Source organism: Pogona vitticeps, chromosome 6 (assembly GCF_051106095.1).
Source record: "Pogona vitticeps strain Pit_001003342236 chromosome 6, PviZW2.1, whole genome shotgun sequence".
Lineage (NCBI taxonomy): Eukaryota > Metazoa > Chordata > Lepidosauria > Squamata > Agamidae > Pogona > Pogona vitticeps.
In genome coordinates this window covers 41,159,098-41,179,201 of record NC_135788.1, presented here as the reverse complement: position 1 = coordinate 41,179,201, position 20,104 = coordinate 41,159,098, and the positions used below count along the sequence as shown (strand labels likewise).

The 20,104-nt window shown below is 38.8% G+C and overlaps 1 protein-coding gene across 16 annotated transcripts in view; it reads left to right on the top strand.

The window, feature by feature from the left end:
- ZNF385D (zinc finger protein 385D) overlaps window positions 1-19,517 on the top strand; it is a 528,097-nt gene extending 508,580 nt beyond the window's left edge. For all 16 annotated transcript variants that reach the window (XM_078377266.1, XM_078377271.1, XM_073003387.2 and 13 more), the window contains 3 exons: window positions 1,539-1,717; window positions 10,942-11,043; window positions 13,369-19,517. In XM_078377266.1, coding sequence (XP_078233392.1) covers window positions 1,539-1,717; window positions 10,942-11,043; window positions 13,369-13,602 — 515 coding nt within the window. In that variant the 3' untranslated portion in view covers window positions 13,603-19,517. The remainder of the gene's footprint in view (window positions 1-1,538; window positions 1,718-10,941; window positions 11,044-13,368) is intronic.
- The last annotated feature ends 587 nt before the right edge of the window (window positions 19,518-20,104 follow it).

Here is a 20,104-nt window from a genome sequence, read left to right as displayed (position 1 = left end):
CCTGCCTGACTCTCATAGGTAGCCTATGGCCTGAGTAGAAAGGAGGGGTGCTCACACCAAAATTTGGGAGTGCATAACTTCTGATTCCCAGACTGCCTGACATATTCTGTAACAAACACACACACAAACAAGTTCAGTATCTTTTCATTTGACTTAATTTCACAAATTACTTTGCTGGTTCCTGATACTTAAATTAATAAAATAGAATAAAATTAACAGATATACCTGTTTCGCTATACATCTGAACGTATTTTGGTTGCTTGGTCAGTCTATAAATAAGTAATCAAGACAACCATTTTCAAATAATTTTATATCTTTTATGCTTAGAAAATGTTATTGCATCAACAAAACAGGTACAGTGGTGCCTCGCTTAACGAGTGCACCGTATAGCGATGTTTCCGTATAGCGATCCCTTTTTCGGGATCGCTATACGGAAACATACCCGATCTTCGCAATGGGGAAAACCCGCATTGCGAAAATCGGGTATTGCGGCGGCCATTTTGGAGCCGCCGAACAGCTGATCGGCGGTTCCAAAATGGCCGCCGGAAGCCCGGAAATGGCTGCCGGCAGCCGTTTTCGCGCCCTGCCCTTGCTTAGCGAAGGCGCGAAAATGGCTGCCGGCACCTGGAATCCTCGCTGAACGGGTAAGTAACGAAGGTATTGGAACGCATTAAACGAAGTTTAATGCGTTCCAATACCTTTCCCCTACCCGTTTAGCGATGATTCCGTATAGCAAGGGTTAATCCGGAACGGATTAACCTCACTATACGGGGCACCACTGTACTAGAATATTCCATGATTACATAATTTAATAATCAATACAAACCAAAGAAAGAAAGAAGTTTGAAATTTGATGCTGGCCAAAATATCCCAGGAGTTTTTCTGCTAGCAAAACAATTTGAGAATTTCAGATTCTTGAGCCGGCTTGGAATGCCACAATGCATGATTTCTTATCTCCCTCCTGATCTGTTTAAAAGACCATGAGAAAAACCACATGCCCTCCTTTGAAAAGTGAGAACTGATAGTAAAGATACCTTGAATTCCAAAAGGGTTTTCCTATTGAGGAAACCAAGGTAACTGGTGCCATTTACTGTGATCTTTGGGTGTAAAACACAACTCAAAAATTAACTAATGGCCATAAAGATAAGCCATCCATTAACATTACTTCATGCCTCCTTTATGATGCCCCTATGTATTGATGACAGTTTACTTACTACATACATGAGCATCATTAAATAACAAAACGAGAGGAATGAAATATTATTTATATGTAATTTCTTATTATTGTCCTAAGAAACAGACAGTGCAGACTGAGGTCTGTGCCCAGCTGGATTATATCATCGAAGTAATGAGAGTTTAGTAAATCATCATTTTGTACATCCCATAGATTCAATGTGTCTGTTGTAATCAGCCCTAACAATTGGATTTTGGCTTGTTTTTCTACATGGGACAAAACAAATGGCACATCTAAAGAGATGAAGATTTAATATGCACAATGTGCTAAAATGATTTTCCTTTCCCTTGTCTAACATCTCCAGGCACAAAGCACAAAACTATGCTAGAAGCGCGAAACGGGAGTGGAACTATCAAAGCCTTCCCCAGAGCTGGCGTCAAAGGGAAAGGACCCATTAACAAAGGAAACACGGGACTTCAGAACAAAACATTTCACTGTGAAATTTGTGATGTGCACGTAAACTCTGAGACACAACTTAAACAGGTATTTTTTTTTCCTATGGAGGCCTCCGTCTTCTATCACTCTTATTTCTCTAGATCTTCAAGGATCATGAAAAGTGTTGGTTCACACACTGTGACTTCCCCAAGTTTTTGGAGTGTGCAGAGCCATAAAAGGCTTTATGACCAAACTGCACCATGGATCAGAGCATCCTTTGTGGGAACTAGTGTTCATAAGTAGTTCTGAAGGATGGGTCAAATCACACAGTAGCTGCAGAATGTTTCACAATTATGTAAATCATTGTATTTTCCTGTATAAATAATATGGAAAAATAACCAGTTATGGGGGCCCAGCTGTGGCTCCATGTGCTCCTGAAGGCACGGGGTTGATGCTGTTGTGTTGATTGAACTAGCCCTATGTTTCTACAATGTCTTCTGGACAGCATTGCATTGGTTTTCATTCGTTTGATTACTTTTCGTTGATGCTTCTCTTTTGTTTTGCTTTCTCATCTCATCAAAGAATATTTTCTCTAAATTCTTGTGTGTCAGGGATTGCTATCTAAATTTCTCTTTTGGCTCTGAAGATGGTGTGCTATACCTTGCAAAAACACAGTAATTAGAAGGGCAATTACATCAGTGTTCCCCTCGCTCCACTGAGCTTCCCATTGTATGACTGGTCGTGTAACCAGTCTCATAACCAGTGAGAATAGGCACACAGCAGGTAGCCTACTGGAGCTGGGGGAACACTTGCACAACTGCATTTGCACTCCCTGTTTTTGCATCAGAATCCTGGCCCCCTGCCTCTTGCAACCATGCTTTTTATCTGCTCTGCAGTCTTAGGTACACAAATATGTGTTGGCATGTACTCTTCTACAGAAGAGTGAATAGTGGTTTTTTGAGAAATGTGAGCTGCTTTAATCAATTAATTATATCCTAAGGAGCCTCATGGCACAGTGGGCAGCCAAATCTGTGCTCACAACCCGGGGTTCAATCCCAGGTAGCCGGCTCAAGGTTGACTCAGCCTTCTATCCTTCCGAGGTCGGTAAAATGAGTACCCAGCTCGCTTGGGGGAGGGCAATGTGTAGCCTGCATAATTAACTTGTAAACTGCCCAGAGAGTGCTTTAAGTGCTATGGGGCGGTGCATAAGCAACACTTTTTTGTTTTGTTTTGTTTTTTAGCTAAATCAGTTCTTCTTGATTTTATGAATCAGGTTTGTATTATATTTTTGATAAATGCAACTATTTCCCCCAAAGACTGGGGAATCTTATTGCAATTAAGGCAACAGTAGAATTTCTGAATGGTCCCTCCGCCAACATATTTTACTGCCCCTTTCCCTCTCACTACTTGGCATAGCAATAGCATGGATTACAATGGTACTGAATCAGGGGACCTGTAAAGAGATTTGAAACATTTCTGGTTTTCAGCAGTCCACTATTTAAAACTTTAGCATTTCAAAGGGCAAAGACCAGGAAGAAACAGGCATTTATACTAGTAGCATCTATTTTATTTATTTGTGTGTGTTTTTAAGTCTGATGCCAAGACCCACTATTTAAAGCCTGACACCAATGATACAATCCTGAAATTCTGTTTGTTAGTCCTTCCACTGAAAAATTGGTTCCTGGTTATGCCAAGTTTTGTTCTTTTGCTCAGAAGTATAATAGGGGAAGAGCTGGGGAGAGCCTTTTTGTTGCTACTGTTTTTAAGCAGTTAGGATCAGAAAGGCTTGAAAGTTGATTGTGAACCATCCAAAGATCAGCTGTCAGAGGCATATCTAACTTGGCCACCCTGCCAGTTTCAGTGGCTCCTAGGATCTCAACATAGAAAAGAAAATGAGGGAAAGGGTCAAAGGAAGGTTATCAAGCCAATCCTCCTCTTCATTGTTGTTGCAACTGGTGTCACCAAACCTGTTTTGTGAGAAAGGAACATGGCTAAGAATTTTTCTGACAGTGGGTCGAACTGTACAATAAGGAAGATATACATTCTTGACAACAAATTTTGTTCCACAACAGGAATTCTCACCGATAGGTGCTCTGCAATCAAACTTGAAAATTAAGCCCATGTTTAATTTCCAGTGATTTACCACAAAACAAAGCACACTAAATGCAAGTCATGGGGGTGAAGAAAAGCTTTTGCTATGACCAACTGGCATCTTTCACCACTTGGGGAGCACCTCTGCTGCGAAGAAAGAAACAAAGAAAAAAGTCATAAACATATTATCTAGTTTCGTCTTCAGATTATGACCTAAATTAGAAAATAATTCGGACAGAGCATGTGGCATTCAGTTCAGAATATAGCTAGAATACAGATACCATTGAGTAATGTTCCATACTGTTCTCTTGCAAATTGTGGTGTCATCAGTCAAAAACATATTTCTGCTCCATGGAAAAACAGTCTTGTCAGTGTGTATGCTTGCCCATATTGTGGGTCAGTACAAACAAACTGATCAGTGCCAGGTGAAGTTATAGAAGGAGGTATTCACATAGTACCTGATCACAGGTATCTGCTTTTGAAGCATGAAATGCCTGTGACAGACCTAAATTGTAGCTATGTGGTTGTGAATTGGCAGGATGCCTTTCCACTGAAATGATATGCTGCAGGCAAATTGTTTGCCATATGGATGCAACTGCCATGGGGAGTATTTTAAGGCAGATGCCAGATAGCCACTGTATTCACAGATGGAATCTTGACAAAACCTGCTGATAAAATCTCACAGTAAAGAGGCCAAGGCAGCTCACAGACCAATCCTGAAGGATACACAATTGCTCATGATTTGTTGTTGTTGGTTAATCATTAAGTCATGTCCGACTCTTCGTGACCCCATGAACCAGAGCATGCCAGGCCCTCCTATCTTCCACTGCCTCCCGGAGTTGGGTTAAATTCATGTGGGTTGCTTCGATGACACTGTCCAACCATCTCATCCTCTGTCATCCCCTTCTCCTCCTGCCTTCACACTTTCCCAACATCAGGGCCTTTTCCAGGGAGCCTTCTCTCCTCATGAGATGCCCAAAGTATTTGAGACTCAGCCTCAAGATCTGCCCTTCCAGTGAGCACTCGAGATTGATTTCCTTCAAAATGGATAGGTTTGTTCTCTTAGCAGTCCAGGGGACCCTCAAGAGTCTCCTCCAGCACCACAATTCAAAGGCATCAATTCTTCGGTGGTCCAGCTCTCACTTCCATACATCACACCAGGAAAAAACATAGCTTTGACTATTCGGACTTTTGTTGGCAAGTTGATGTCTCTGCTTTTTAAGATGCTATCGAGGTTTCTCATCACTTTCCTCCCAAGAAGCAGGTGTCTTAATTTCGTGGCTGCTGTCTCCATCTGCAGTGATCATGGAGCCCAAGAAGGTAAAATCTGTCTCTGCCTCCATATCTTCCCCTTCTATTTGCCAGGAGGTGATGGGACCAGTGGCCATGATCTTAAGTGTTTTTTTTTATGTTGAGCTTCAGACCATTTTTGCACTCTCATTTTCACTCTCATTTAAGAGGTTCTTTAATTTCTCCTCACTTTCTGCCGTCACAGTGGTATCATCTGCATATCTGAAGTTGTTGATATTTCTTCCGGGAATCTTAATTCCGGCTTGGGATTCCTCCAGTCCAGCCTTCCGCATGATGTATTCTGCATATAAGTTAAATAATCAGGGGGACAATATACAGTCTTGTCGTACTCCTTTCCCAATTTTGAACCAATCAGTTGTTCTATATCCAGTTCTAACTGTTTCTTCCTGTCCCACATATAGATTTCTCAGGAGATAGATAAGGTGGTCAGGCACTCCCATTTCTTTAAGAACTTGTCATAGTTTGTTGTCAAAGGCTTTTGTGTAGTCAATGAAGCAGAAGTCAATTTTTTTCTGGAACTCTCTAGCTTTCTCCATAATCCAGCGCATGTTAGCAATTTGGTCTCTAGTTCCTCTGCCCCTTTGAAATCCAGCTTATACTTCTGGGAGTTCTTGGTCCATATACTGCTGAAGCCTACTTTGGAGGATTTTGAGCATGACCTTGCTAGCGTGTGAAATGAGTGCAATTGTGGGGTAATTGGAGCATTCCTTGGCACTGCCCTTGTTTGGGATTGGGATGTAGACTGATCTTTTCCAATCCTCTGGCCACTGCTGAGTTTTCCAAACTTGCTGGCATATTGAGTGTAGCATCTTAACACCATCATCTTCTAAGATTTTAAATAGTTCAACTGGAATGCCATCACCTCCACTGGCCTTGTTGTTAGCCATGCTTTCTAAGGCCCACTTGACTTCACTTTCCAGAATGTCTGGCTCAAGGTCACTAACTATACTATCTGGGTTGTCTGGGATGTCCAAATCTTTCTGGTATAATTCTTCTGTGTATCCTTGCCACCTCTTCTTTATGTCTCTTGCTTCTGCTACCCTACCATTTTTGTCCTTTATCATGTCAGTCTTTGCACAAATGTTCCTTTAATATCTCCAAATTTTTTAACAGATCTCTGGTTTTTCCCTTTCTATTATTTTCCTCTGTTTCTTTGCACTGGTCATTTAAGAAGGCCCTCTTGTCTCTCCTTGCTGTTCTTTGGAAGTCTGCATTCAATTTTCTGTAACTTTCTCTATCTCCCTTGCATTTTGTTTCCCTTCTCTGCTATATGTAAGGCCTCATTGGACAGCCACGGTATTAATTGCCATACCTAGAATAATCAGTAGCAAAGGGCCATGTGGCTGTTGAGACTCTGAACACCTAGGTAGAAGAGGAAATTTCAGCAGCCACAGTTTGTCTTGAAGGCAGAAAAGAGGAAAGAAAACTAAAACATCCACTAATGTGACAATGGTCTTTTTTTATAACAGTGTTCAAGATGCAAGACCCCTGGCCTTGTTTTTGTATGGTCATTCTAGAAACATTAGCACAGTGTTCAAAATTATGCATTTATTTATCTTGTATTATATAGTTTTGTAATGCTTTATATTTTATCATATTTCTGTCCCATCCTGTATGTAAGGATCTCAGGGCAGTTTAGAAGTATTTTAAAATCATTCCGATAGTCTGAAAGAATTCAACAAAATAAAAAAGATATACAATCCAGTTATTCAAAACTAAGCCATGATCAGAGAGGTAGTGTGGATCTAGTGGGTAGAGTGTTGGACTAGGACTCAAGTGACCTGGGTTCAAATCTCCCATTAGCCATAGATATTAATGGGGGGGTTAGGGTTGGTGCCAATGGCAAACCACTTATTGAACACCTCATATACTTTGAAAACTTGTCAAGGTTGCTGTCAGTTGGAAGTGATTTTACAGTACAATAGCAACATGCTATTATCACTGTTTCTCAAAACATGGGTGAATAGTTAGAGTTTTTTAATATATATATATATATATATATATATATATATATATATCATCAGTAAAACAAAATGAAAAAAACCCAAAATATACTATAATACAACACAGCCCAAAAAATACAAACTAAAGTAAAAAAATAAAACAGTAGAGACAAAAACCACTTAAACCATACATTTACAAAAACAGTACACCCCAGGACCATTGGAGACATATTATATCATTTACTCTTTTAGAAAGCCCCACTCCCCTTCCAAAATTTCATTGAATCTTATGAAGGTACAAAATCCTTCCCTTTTATTAATACATACTCAATAAAAGGTCACCAAATATCATTAAAATTATCCATATTAGCCTGTTTTTCATCTTAATATTGCAAGATAGTTTATCATGAATAGCTATACTCCAAATTTATTAATTCCTATTAATTGAAATTCATATTTTATTTTCCAGTCCCTTGCTATCATTAATCATATAATTAATAAATGTGTTATTAATTATCTAATAGTCGATCCCCATTGTTCTCTATCAAATGTTGGCAACAATACTATACCAGAGTTGACTGTCACATTTAACTTCAGCATTTCATTAATTTCTTTAAAAAACGCTTCCCAAAAATTCATAATATTTTCACATTCCCACCACATATGGTAATGTGGAGGGAATGTGAAAGTGTTTCCTGGGCATTTCTCCAAAGTATGTTAGAATATTTATTATCCCTATAGTTCAGCTTCTCCAGTGTTAAAAACTATTTCCATACTAATTTATAAATATTTTCCTTTATTCTTACCAATATGCAATTTAATATTATTTTGTCCCATATATTTTTCCGTTCTACAGTACTTATATCCCTTCTTAAAACTATTTCCCATGACATTTTAAGAGCATCATACTGACACTCCACTTCTATTAATATCTTGTAAATTTTACTTTTTATCCCTCTCATTCATTTACTGTCTTGTTTTTGCTTCTGTACTATGATCTCTTCAAATTTATTATAATCTCTACATTTGTAATTTTCTTTAACCACCCCTTAGTCCATTATTCTAATTGAATAAAACTTAACAAAGTTATATTTCCCCTTCTAATTCTACTGTTACCTTTTCCCTATTGTTCATCTTGTACAACCAATCTTTCAACTTAATAACTTTTATTTTTCAGTATTTTCCCCAAAATTTCTCTCAAATTTTCCAGAAATCTTCTAAGTCAGTAACGTCACGTAATGGCTTAATATTCCAAATTTGTACCATATTTTTAAGGAAAGGGTTTCCTATCTTTTAAATAATATGCTTATTATCTTTTTTTTTTTTTTTTAAATTAACAATGATTTCTCAACTTGAGAAAATTCTGATTTTAGCCATATTAAATTGTCAGATTGTAATATAATGTCTAGTATATCCCTCATTTGATTTACTACACAATATAACTTTATGTTAGGAATACCTAATCCTCCAGTTTTTTTGTGTGATTTATACCATCTTTTCTTATTAATCCTTGCTTTTTTATCTACATTTCAGAATTTATTATTTTGAATTTACATATTTTGTAATTTACATATTTTGCCACTCTTTCAACTCTATTCCAATTAATCAGTAAAAACATAAACAAATTTTTATCTTAAGTCTTTCATTTTAACTGCTGCTATTCTACCAAACCACGATAATCCAGCCTTTGTAAATTCATTCAGTTCTCCTTAATTTCATATTTCAATTGATCAAAACGTTCCTTTTTTTACAACTTGCAGATTTTTGTTAATATTTAAACCTAAATATTAATCATACTGCATATTATAATTTCAGATTTACTTTTAATCTTATCCTTCTCCTTTTTACTATAATTTACAGCATCATTTCTGATTTGTCCCAATATATCTGTAAACCTGTTATCTCACCAAATTCTTCTAAATCTATTTTAACCATATCCATTACATAAAGTGGATTCTTTATGGTTAATAAAATATCACCAGCAAATAAACTAATCTTAGTTTTATTATCAAAACCTATACTTTTTTAATAATGTCATTCCTAATACTATTCGCTAATAATTCTATAACTCAAGCAAACAGTATTGGGGAGAACGAACATCCCAGAGGGAACTTCTGGTAATGGGCGCAATTGGATATTGATTTACAACCATACTGATGCCTTGTTAAGTTTTTATGATCCTGGCCCTGAGACACCTCTGAATGCCTGAGTGAGAGAAAGGGGAAGGTCCCAGCTCCCTGCGGATACTTAATTAAGAAGGTGGTGATTTATAGATCATAAATAATTCTAATTCTGAAAGCTCCTATTGGAGTGGTTGCTATTCCAGTGTAGGAACAACCTCTCCATCTCTCTAATAGAAACTTCCACCTTCCAATTCAATTGCTTTGAAAGAGACAGCTTCTGTCCAATAGAACAGCTATGTTATAACTTGCTAGCACTTAGGCCCCAAAAGCAGGATGAGCAATGTTGGCCTTCCAAATACTGTACAGTTGAACAGCCGCTCGCATAAACCCGCACCATTGGCTATGCTAGCTAGGGTTGGTTGGTACTGTAGAGAAGAAATATGTGAAGGGCCCCCACTGCCCACCTTCATCCATGGGAAGAACTTTCCACAAGTGCTTCGCAAACCGATTTTCGCTACTGCCCGGAGAGTGCTTGTAGCGCTATGGGGCGGTATATAAGTCCAATAAATAAATAAATAAATAAATAAATAAATAAATAAATAAATAAATAAATAAATAAATAAATAAATAAATAAATAAATAAATAAAAAAACAAACAAACAAACAAACAAAAAAACAAACAAACAAACAAACAAACAAACAAACAAATAAATAAATAAATAAATAAATGACGATTTTGACAGCTTCCTTTCTACCTTTTGTTTTGATGCTGAGACTTATTTTTATCACACATTTTGGAGTGTATGTGCTATGAAATGGCTTTTAAAATAAGAATTTAGGGTGAAATCATTACAATACCATCCATCTAAACATGATCCACAAACGTTGTTGTTGTTATGTGACATTGTTATCGGAACCCGTAGCAACCCTAATAGAGCTTTCAAGGTAACTGAGATATTTTATCAGTTCCACTCCCTCAGTGAGTTTCCATGCCCAAACCCTGTTCTCCAGAATCCCAGTCCATCATTCTGTCCACTGCACCACACTGGGTATCACTCAGAAATGTTAATCAGATCTAAGTCAGGCAAGACTATCTCCAAAGTCTTTGTATGGCTTACAGATGTTGATCATTTGGTCTGGCATTTAGGGTGTTGCAGTACTAGACCTGGTTAACTTAAATAGAATGTACAGTGGTGCCTCACTAGACAGTTACCCCGTATTACAGTTTTTTCGCTAGACATTGACTTTTTGCGATCTCTATAGCAATTTGCAAAACAGTGATTCCTATGGGGGAATTTCGCTGGACAATGTTTGGTCCCTGCTTTGCAAACCGATTTTCGCTAGATGACGACTTTGACAGCTTCCTCCGCACTCACAAAACAGGTGTTTTCAGGACCTAAGCTTCGCAAGACAGCGATTTAAACAGCTGATCGGCAGTTCGCAAAGCGGCTTTCCTATGGCCGATCTTCGCTAGACAGCGATGATTCTTCCCCATTGGAATGCATTAAACAGGTTTCAATACATTCCAATGGGGAAATTCTTTTCGCTAGACAATTATTTCAGTGGAACAGATTATCATCGTCTAGCAAGGCACCACTGTATTATACACTTTTCTCTGCAAATAAGCCAACAAATGTTTATGGTTGTGTATGATGGGGAAAAGATGTGGCTTTTTTTCCATTCACATAAGATTAGGAAACTGAAGTAGATGCATTATTGGGAATAATCAGTGTGTCATTGGTATAGCTCAAACTAATTGTTTAAAGATGTCCCAAATTGTTCTGTGCTGAAGATATCTGAAAGCATGTTATTGATAAATGAGTGGCAGCAACAACAATAATAAAAAACACTTGCTTTCAAACAGCACATAAGCAGTAGAAGGCACAAAGACAGAGCTGCTGGGAAGCCCCCGAAACCCAAATACAGCCCCTACAACAAACTCCAGAAGGGAACGCACCCACTTGGCGTAAGCAAATGATTTCTTTTCTTGAGAAGCCATTTTTATAACAATGTTATATTAGAAGAATGGTTCTGTTATGCATTAGCAACCACAATGTTTCGTATGGCACAGAAGCTAGGTTTAAGAATAATTCTTGTAATTTCCATTCTTGGGTGTCGCTATGGTGGTCAAAGTCAGTAAAACGTACTTATTTTCAACTACACCTCTCAGAATCTCCCAACCAGCATGACCAGTGGCAAGGCCAGTAAAATTTCCAACCTCTGAGAGGGCTCCATGGGAGTCCAGGGCTGACAAGAAAGGGTTTGAAAAGCTCCTCTTGGTAGCAGATGATATTTTTATTTGCAGCTGGTTCTCAGTGACTTATTTTAAATCCACAACCCAAAAATCATTATCTTATCTTGTAAAGAGCACCACAGTTTCTCATTCTTGCTCATGAGGACAAAACAAGCAAGGAGTTTGCTACAAGCCCCATGATCCCCAGATCAAAATCAGCATCCTCATTTCTGTAAAATGACACATGGTGTTAAGTACTATGATCCAATATGTAAACCATATCATGGCCTGTTGGGGCTTCTCAAATCCATCTGCTCTTTTTAAATGTGTTCTTAAAGTTTTCAAATGCTTATATGATGATGATTCAAAAATACAAGGCACAGTCTTTGACTGGTAATATCTAACAGATAAAAGTTCTAACCAACAACAATAATAATAATGAAAATAGTTTTTAAACTTTGTAATGTATTATATTTTTAGTTCAGCTTGTTTTGATCATTGTGAACTCTCTTGAGTCCCTTCACAGGGGAAAAATGATATAGAATAGAAATGAGGAAAAAATGAATGAACAAATCGAGAAGAAAGCCACCTTTCTCTAGCTGCTTGCTCCTTCAAAATTCTCACAAGTTAAGGACTTGCAGAGTTTTGGTTTGTTACTTTTTGGGGGGGGTTTGTAACTCCACAAATTTCCGTGCTACCTGAGGAATTCTAGGAGTCTGAGTTTTCCAAAATAGCCAAACACTTCAACTCTGTTGAGATTTGTCTTGGTTAAAACCATGTCTTGGTTAGAGCTAGACATGGGGACGAGTATAAAAACTAATCAGAATATTCATTAAATATCTCTGATTTGTCATATATTCATTGCTTCATGTTCTTGGGGTCCAGAGACCTCAACCAATATGAAGCAAAGAATATCTGAAAAGGGATCAAAGCAATCCCAAGGGCCTTAACAATAGGAGGGGAAAGGGATCAAAATGCTGCAGGATCACTTTGATTCCTGCTTTCCCCCTTCTTGCTAAGCCCTGCAGCTAAGATCTCCCAGCCACCTGCTTTCCCTCTTCTTGCTATGCCCTGAGGCATAGCAAGAGGTGGAAAAGGGGGAAAAATGTCAAATTGATTTATTGTTTGTCGGGTCACTGTGGAGCAATTCGTCATTCAGGGGTCGTCCCCATCTCTAGTTAGAGCACTCAAGAAAGCCAAGAACATTGTGAAGGTTTTGCAGTGTTAAATCAGACACAAGAAACCCAGACTCTGTTTAGAAAGCAGTCTCTGGCCAGCTGGGAAGGTAACTTCCTAAACAGTGTCTACTGAGATGTAATGTCCCCTGAATTCAATAGGCTTTATGCCCATGAAAATTCATATAGGACTTCAGCCTAAGTGGATGCTCTTAGCCATGGCACCATCTCTCAGTCTTGTCTCTTCTTTCTATGAGATTAATCTTCCATCTTGAGCTGCTTGGAATGAGATGTGATCAGAATCTGAGCTTGGAAATGTTACTTGTGGAAGAGTAATAATGCTGCCTGGGAACCTGAGAACTATTTATTGACTTTTCCACTGTGTTGTTTACCAGCTCTTCCACTTTGACTACAACGTAATGAATAAACAGAAAACAATGTAAATAATGATAGCCAACTATTCAAAAGATAGCTTATGTTACAAGAGCTGATAATAGGGATACTGTGGGGATATTTAACTTAATATGGAAATTTTGTAGTACCCTAAAATATTTGTTTGTTAAGAAACCAAGCAAACCAAGCAGATCTTTCTCCCAGAAACGTGCCCCATTGTCTTGAGTGTGGGAAGAACTTTGTAGCTATTAAAGTTTACTGTTAAAATGTGGAAAACTTAAAGTAGCTCTTTGACTCTCCTTTATATGCTCTGTTTTCTTTTTCCTTAAAAGTTTTGATGCATTTTCCTGCCTGGAATATCACTCAGATGTTTTTAATTAGTTGCCTAAGTACATAAGAAAGGTAGAAAGAACTATCTTTAGTGTGAGTAATCGGAACCAATAGTATTGTTCTTTTTCTTTTCCTTTTCCTTCTGCTCCTTCTCCTGCAGGTAAAGCTAGTATTTTCAAAAGAACCTTCCAAACCAATGGCTCCACGAATCCTACCAAATCCATTGGCAGCGGCTGCGGCAGCTGCTGCTGTGGCTGTAAATTCCCCTTTCAGTCTTCGAACGGCCCCACCAGCAACCCTGTTTCAGACTTCAGCTCTTCCTCCAGCACTTCTTCGACCTGCGCCCGGGCCTATACGGACCACCCACACACCCGTCCTGTTTGCTCCATACTGAACTCCGCCAAGGAATTAATTGTACTGCAATAATTTTTCAGAGCAAAAGCAAAACGAGAACTATGAACTATGCAGTGTTAATTTATAGTTTAAAGTTTAAATAAATAAATATAAATATATATATATAAGTGAAGAGCTAGGAACTTTTGATAGAGACCTGAACAAATTCTAATGAGGGGAAAGAGGTAGCATTTTCTCCAGATGAGAACTCCTCTTGAGTACTGGCCATTTAAGCAGCAATCCTGCAACATTGGTTCATAATTATACATACACAGACATATATATATATATTAATTAAAACAATGTATGAAGTCATTTTGACTGTGCTTTTTGGCACGTATCTCCCCTGCAATGTCTTTCCTGCTTACAAAACAACCGAACAGAATTGTCTAAAGGGCATTAACTGGTTCCACTGTACATAAAATACTTAATTCTGTAGAATAAAGGCGAGGGGAAAAACAGAAACACTGTGAATAGTAGTACTCTTACCAATGCTCCTGCCAAGTCAGCATTTCCTGGGTATTTATACGAGTGAAAGTGCTGTAGGTACAATAGATGTCTTGTTATGCACTAGTATTGTGTCTGTAAGTATGTCACCAGGTTCATAAACTGAGGAGACATGAATCCATCATCCTTGTTGGTAAGCCTCCACAATGATCACAAGTCCTTCCCACAATCATAAGCAGCCACCCTATGCATCTTTACACTGGAGTAAACCCCACAGTATGTACTAGGATGTACTTCTGAGTAAATATGCATAGGACAATCATCTCTTTCCTGCATTCACATTTTCCAGTTAGCATCATTTGAAAGAGAAAATAATTTCAGTGCAAACAGTTTAAGAGCAACATCAGAAGCATCTCGAGTAAGGTTTCTGAGACAGAATGTGGAAATGTTATTTTTTTAAAAAAAACTGCAGTTCCCATAATTCCCCAGCAAACTGTAGTCCAGAAAATTAACCTTTACTTTCTTCTTCAGTTCTTTCATAACAATAGCTCTTCTACCCTGCCCCACTTGCCTCATCACAATCTGCTTTTAAATTTTCCCAACATTTTATATCAGAATACCATGTTATTATTTATGTGCCATCAAGTCAATTCTAACTTATAGTCACCTTTTTTGTGGTTTCTGAGTAGAGAATACTCAGAGGTGGTTTACCATTCCCTTCTGGGCATGTCCTGGGACTGTGCAGCTTATCCAAAGCCACAGAGGCTGGCTCTTCTCCCTCGAGGCACAGTGGGCAATCAAAGTCCTAATCTCTGGCTTCACAGCCAAATACCTAAACCACTGACCATATACTATCACTTAAAGAAGCTGGAGATTTACTGGGGTTTTTTTGGGGGGGAGAAAAAGTTCAACAGTACATGTCTTCGCAGACTTGGCTGGATTTCAGTTGATACTGATTAATAGTAATAACAGAGTAAGTCCCTTTCAACATTGAAAAATTTCATTGCTTTTAATAACAACAATTATCGCAGTTGTAGGCAGATCTTGAGAAAGTTTATATTTTGAAGTACAGCTGCCACCACTGGCCATTATAGTTGAGGAGCTCAGGGATCTATACCCCTTCTGCCCAAAAAAAGAATACTGCAGATGTGTCAACATTGTGCACATCTGGTGACTAGTCCATAGCGTTGCTATGCAGCGCTGGGCAGAGAATCTAAACAGTGCCAATTCAGCACACACACCATTCCAATAACACTAATGGTGCAGTGGGCAAAAGTTAGGATGCTGGGTCTTCCCATATCACCTGTTAGTGGTGGTAGTCAATTTCTACCTTGCCAACAGCCACTAGTTTTTATGCCACTTTCATATAATGGCTTCCTCATCGAGAGTCTGGGAACTACATCTGGGTAAGGCACTAAGAAATGTATTTTAAGGGTTCCTAATTTCTGAGGGAAAAGGAAACTTGTAAAACACCATAGAGGTCATAAATTCTCCCTTAAGTAATACAGAAACTCCTGTTTATTTCAGCAGTTAGAATAGTAAATATATCTGTTGGAGCTGGGTAAGCCCCCATTGTTGTTTATAGAGGGCGTATCCACACAAATATTTGTCCTGGGCTGATGGGAACTTATTTGCACCACACTCCAGCATTTAAATTACTGATGCAATTCAAATAGAAATGTTTAATTATCATGAGAATGTGCATTTCAAGAGTCTGCACCTCACACAGCCCACTGTCTCTTTCATCCTTCTCTGTCATTATCACTGCCTTCTTTCCCACTCCTTTTGCAGGCATTCAAATCCCAAATTTTGTTGATGTTTAGCAAGTGAAATAGCACTGGACTGAGAAGACATAGAAACAATAACTGCTGAATCATTTTAGCGCTATACTAGGAGAAAAATATATTTTTAAAAAATACAGTTTACAAATTGCATTGGAGTTGTAGTCCTTACCAGTGCAAGAAGGCAAACAAAAGTAGGGCTCACGCCCACACCACACTGTACTCTGCGCATCATTGTGGATGTCATCCGGACGTGCCCAACCATTTCTGGATGAGGGCTGATAATGGTAATCACACAAACCAAAGGCAAAATAAAATGAAATGTTACCCCCCCCAAAAAAAGCACAAGCCCTGATGGCGAACAAAATAATCACATATTCATGCCAAAAGATCGGATGTACTGGGAATTAGTGCTAATGTCGTGTAGGCAGCCGAATAAATGTCAAAAGAAGCAGTGAGACACATAGCCCAAACAGTGGGTCAAATATCCATTAGTTGCTCCCTCAAGCTAAAAGGGAATGAAGAGTATGTGAGGTTTGTGAAGCATTACTGGACAAACTAGGTACATTGGTTGCAGAGTTTGCTGTAGGAACAATGCAGATAACTACTGATATGATCTTATTTAATAAATGTAAAGAAATGTCGTATGAGAGAGACACACAGGTGTGTGAGGCCCAGATAGACTTTTGTCTTTGTGAACCCTTCACCTGACCTTTACGTAAGAACTTCTGAAGGACTTAACATTCACTGTGAGGCCTTGCAAAATGAACTATTGGAGATTTATTGTATAGATACTAGAACTAAAAGTAACTTACACAGTGAAAAGTATGTGAAATAATCGTGTGTGTGTGTGTGTGTGTGTGTGTGTACACACAGAGAGAGTGATATCTGCCTAAAGATAAGGATCACAAAGTGTCAAGCAACAAACAGCAGAGGTGACAAAATTGCACATGTTCTGAATCTCTGATGTTTGCTGCCAACACTTTCCAAAAGCAAATCATATTAATAATAAGCCTAGATGGTCTGCTCAGCCAGATCCAGCCATACTGATACACAGCTACGATGCCTCAAAGCTGACTTTAGCTCCAATTGAAATAAATTGTATTTCAAGTTAAGTGGGAAAACAGGAGCTGAAAGGATAGTCACAAAAATGCAAGTGATAAAAAAATAAATGGCCACAAATTTTCTATATATTCACATGCTTTTTTTAAAGGTCAGAAATTGGGGCTTATCATATTTATAGAATATTTATCAAGAGTTATTCACTGATATTTTATTTTTGTTTTTAAGAATGTGTATGTATGAAACTTGTATGTAGATACACGTCCATCCATATCTATAAATACAGATACAGATATATAGTATGAGAAAATATATGCAGGAAGGGTCAATTATAAAGTACCAAGAATAACAAACAGCCTATACCCAAAGGTGCCATTCCATGAACAGAAGAGTCCATGAAGAGTCCTCCCACTTGTAGAAGAGGACTTTTTCTGTCCAGAAATTGTTTGGATCCTGGAGAGGCTCACTGGAAAATAAGTGGGGAAGGGAGGTGATTTTCATAAAGGAATCCATGCCACTGCAAAACCCCACACATGGTCTACCACACTGTTGTACAGGGTACCCCATCACTCCCAGGCAGTTTCTTATAGCACATGGGGCTGTTGAAAAATAAATTGAGTGAAATCATGGAGCAGAACTCTGGTAACAGAACTCCGGATCTGACCGAGTGTGAGCCTCTGAAATCCAAAGACCTGTGTTACTCTTCTGTATGTTAATTTGAAAAGCTAGACCCCCTGTGAAGTGTTTAGAAATATTTTGCCAATTTTACTTGCAAATGCTTGTGCCTTTAAGTTAAAACACCTTTTGGTGTCTATTTTAATCTTCAACCAGATGTAGGGTGTCAATCAAAGACTTTTCATGATCTTTCATTACGCAAATTGGTCAAGATATTTCATACTATGAGCTTAACGTTTAAATTTCAGCATTCACATATTAGGCTGCTAAATATTCATTAGCTCCTTGCAAGCTGAAAATCAGATTTATTCCTAAAGCATTGGGACTTTGCAGCATAACATCATGGAGCCTTGTGATGCAGTGGTTAAACTGCAGTACTGCAGCTAAAACTCTGCTCACAACCCAGGTTCAATCCCAAGTACCTGGCTCAAGGTCCATTCAGCCTTCCATCCTTCCAAGGTTGGTAAATAAAGTCCCCAGCTTGCTGGGGGGGGGGGGGGGCGGCGGCAATGTGTACTCTGCATAATTAAAAATTGTAAACTGCCCAGAGAGTGCTTTGAGCACTGTGGTCAGTATAAGCAACACACTTCTAGCAACACAATTTTTAAAGAGCCTATGAACATGAATACAATTATCCTATTCTGAACATATTAAGAAAACAAAAAACTATATTCCAAAACAAAGGTTTTAGAGCTTGATGACACTGTGCATTCCTGGATTACTACTGGCCATGGCTTTTCTGTGGGGACTCATCTCTGCCTTGACTGTTTTGTGTAGGGGTAACTCAAGAATTTCCACATCATTCCTAGAAGGCAATGGGAACATGAAGTGAACTAACAAAACTACATGGGAAGAATATGCTATGTCCGATCTTGGATGATTTTCTACATGGATTGGAGACCGGTTTTGATGACATCTCTGTAACAAGGGTAAAATGTGTTCCAGCAACCTGCCTCAGCTTCTCACAACTTAGTTCCAATAAGGCCTCCAGGACTGGCACCTCACACTTCTCAATAGCTTGTCAAGCCATGTTTTATGATTTTATTAAGGGGCCCCTAGACCCTTTGTTTGTGTGGCCACAAAAGAAGACTACCAAGAATAAAGCCATAAAGCAAGAAAAGGAATCACATAGTCCACATGTGGCCTCTAAGATGATTTATTTGTTTGTTTGTTTGTTTATGGTAGCCCCATAGCTCTTCCCTCCTAATTTTGGGATTAAAAAGTAGAATTGCTACTCCTGGAAGCCTCCAAGACCAGTGATTCTTCTCTAGAACAAGGAACAGATATTTCCTTTAGTGTGTATAGGGGTTGGCTCTGGGTTTTCCCCTCTCCACAAACTGGATTTGAACTTCTGGTCACTTTCAAACCGAAAGTGAAAAATTCACATTTGTGGAGAAGTGCAGCTTGTGAGATATTCCTAGAGAGCAAAATTTTGCTGCAGACCTGCCAAAGTGGTTCGCTCCTACAACAGAAAATTGGAGGTGCTCCAAGATGAGGCAGTTCTGGACATACAGAATATTTCACATACAGAATAATATGTACAATGCAAAACAACATGTACAATAATATGAAAAATGAAGGCATAACACGAGAACCTTGTGTGTGGCCTGCTAGAACCTAGGGACATGACACTTTGTCAAAATGGCAACCAAATGACTACATTCATTCTTAAACCATTATGGCCTGTGGCATGTATGGAGGCACAGTACAAATGGCACAGATAATCAAAGTTTTGCTAGAAATAAACAGTCATTCCTACTCTTCTCATCAGCTGGTCCACTCTCTTTTAAGTTCCGTGAACTTCTTTTTGCGGGGAGGGGGGTCCCCACAGTGCTGTATACGACATTTGTCACACTCAAGGTTCTCTTAAACTTCTGTTGTAAGCAACAAACAATCATTTCTATGTCTCTTATTCACTACCTAATAAAGGATGAAGCCTAAATGTTAAGAATGTGTGGAAGATTTTCTGTGCGTTGTAGATCTACCACATGCAGCCCAGTGTACTTTGGTTCATGATGGGTAGAATAGCAATCCTTGTGACCACCACTTGATCCAGTCCCAAATTGGGTAGCCCTATCTTTCAGTCTGGAAATAAAGCAGAGTCACACACAATAAAGTGAGTGGTGTCTACATGCTAGTGGAATATACTAGCTTGGAAAATGGCAGAAACTGAAACAACAAGGCCACTCCAACGCATAAGTGAATGAGGATGTTGCAGAGTTTTGAATGTTGGTGAAACTTCTCTAGCTAGATTTTTAAAATGCTGCAAATTGGTCCGGTGAAAAACTAGGGGGAGGCCCATCACTCAGACCAATTCCGGATAGGTTGCGCACTATATGGAATAACTCCGCCTGCTGATTGGAAGCTTCGCTTATCCGGTTAGCAAAGTATGCACGACTGGCAGCCTTTACCTTAGCCAGATAAAGGTTAGTCGCGACCCTGACAGCTATCCAATTGTAATCCATCAGGTTCTTCCTCCACTTGCGCTCTAGCCTTCTCCTAAGCTGCTTCATCGCTCGTAGCTCCTGGTTATAACAT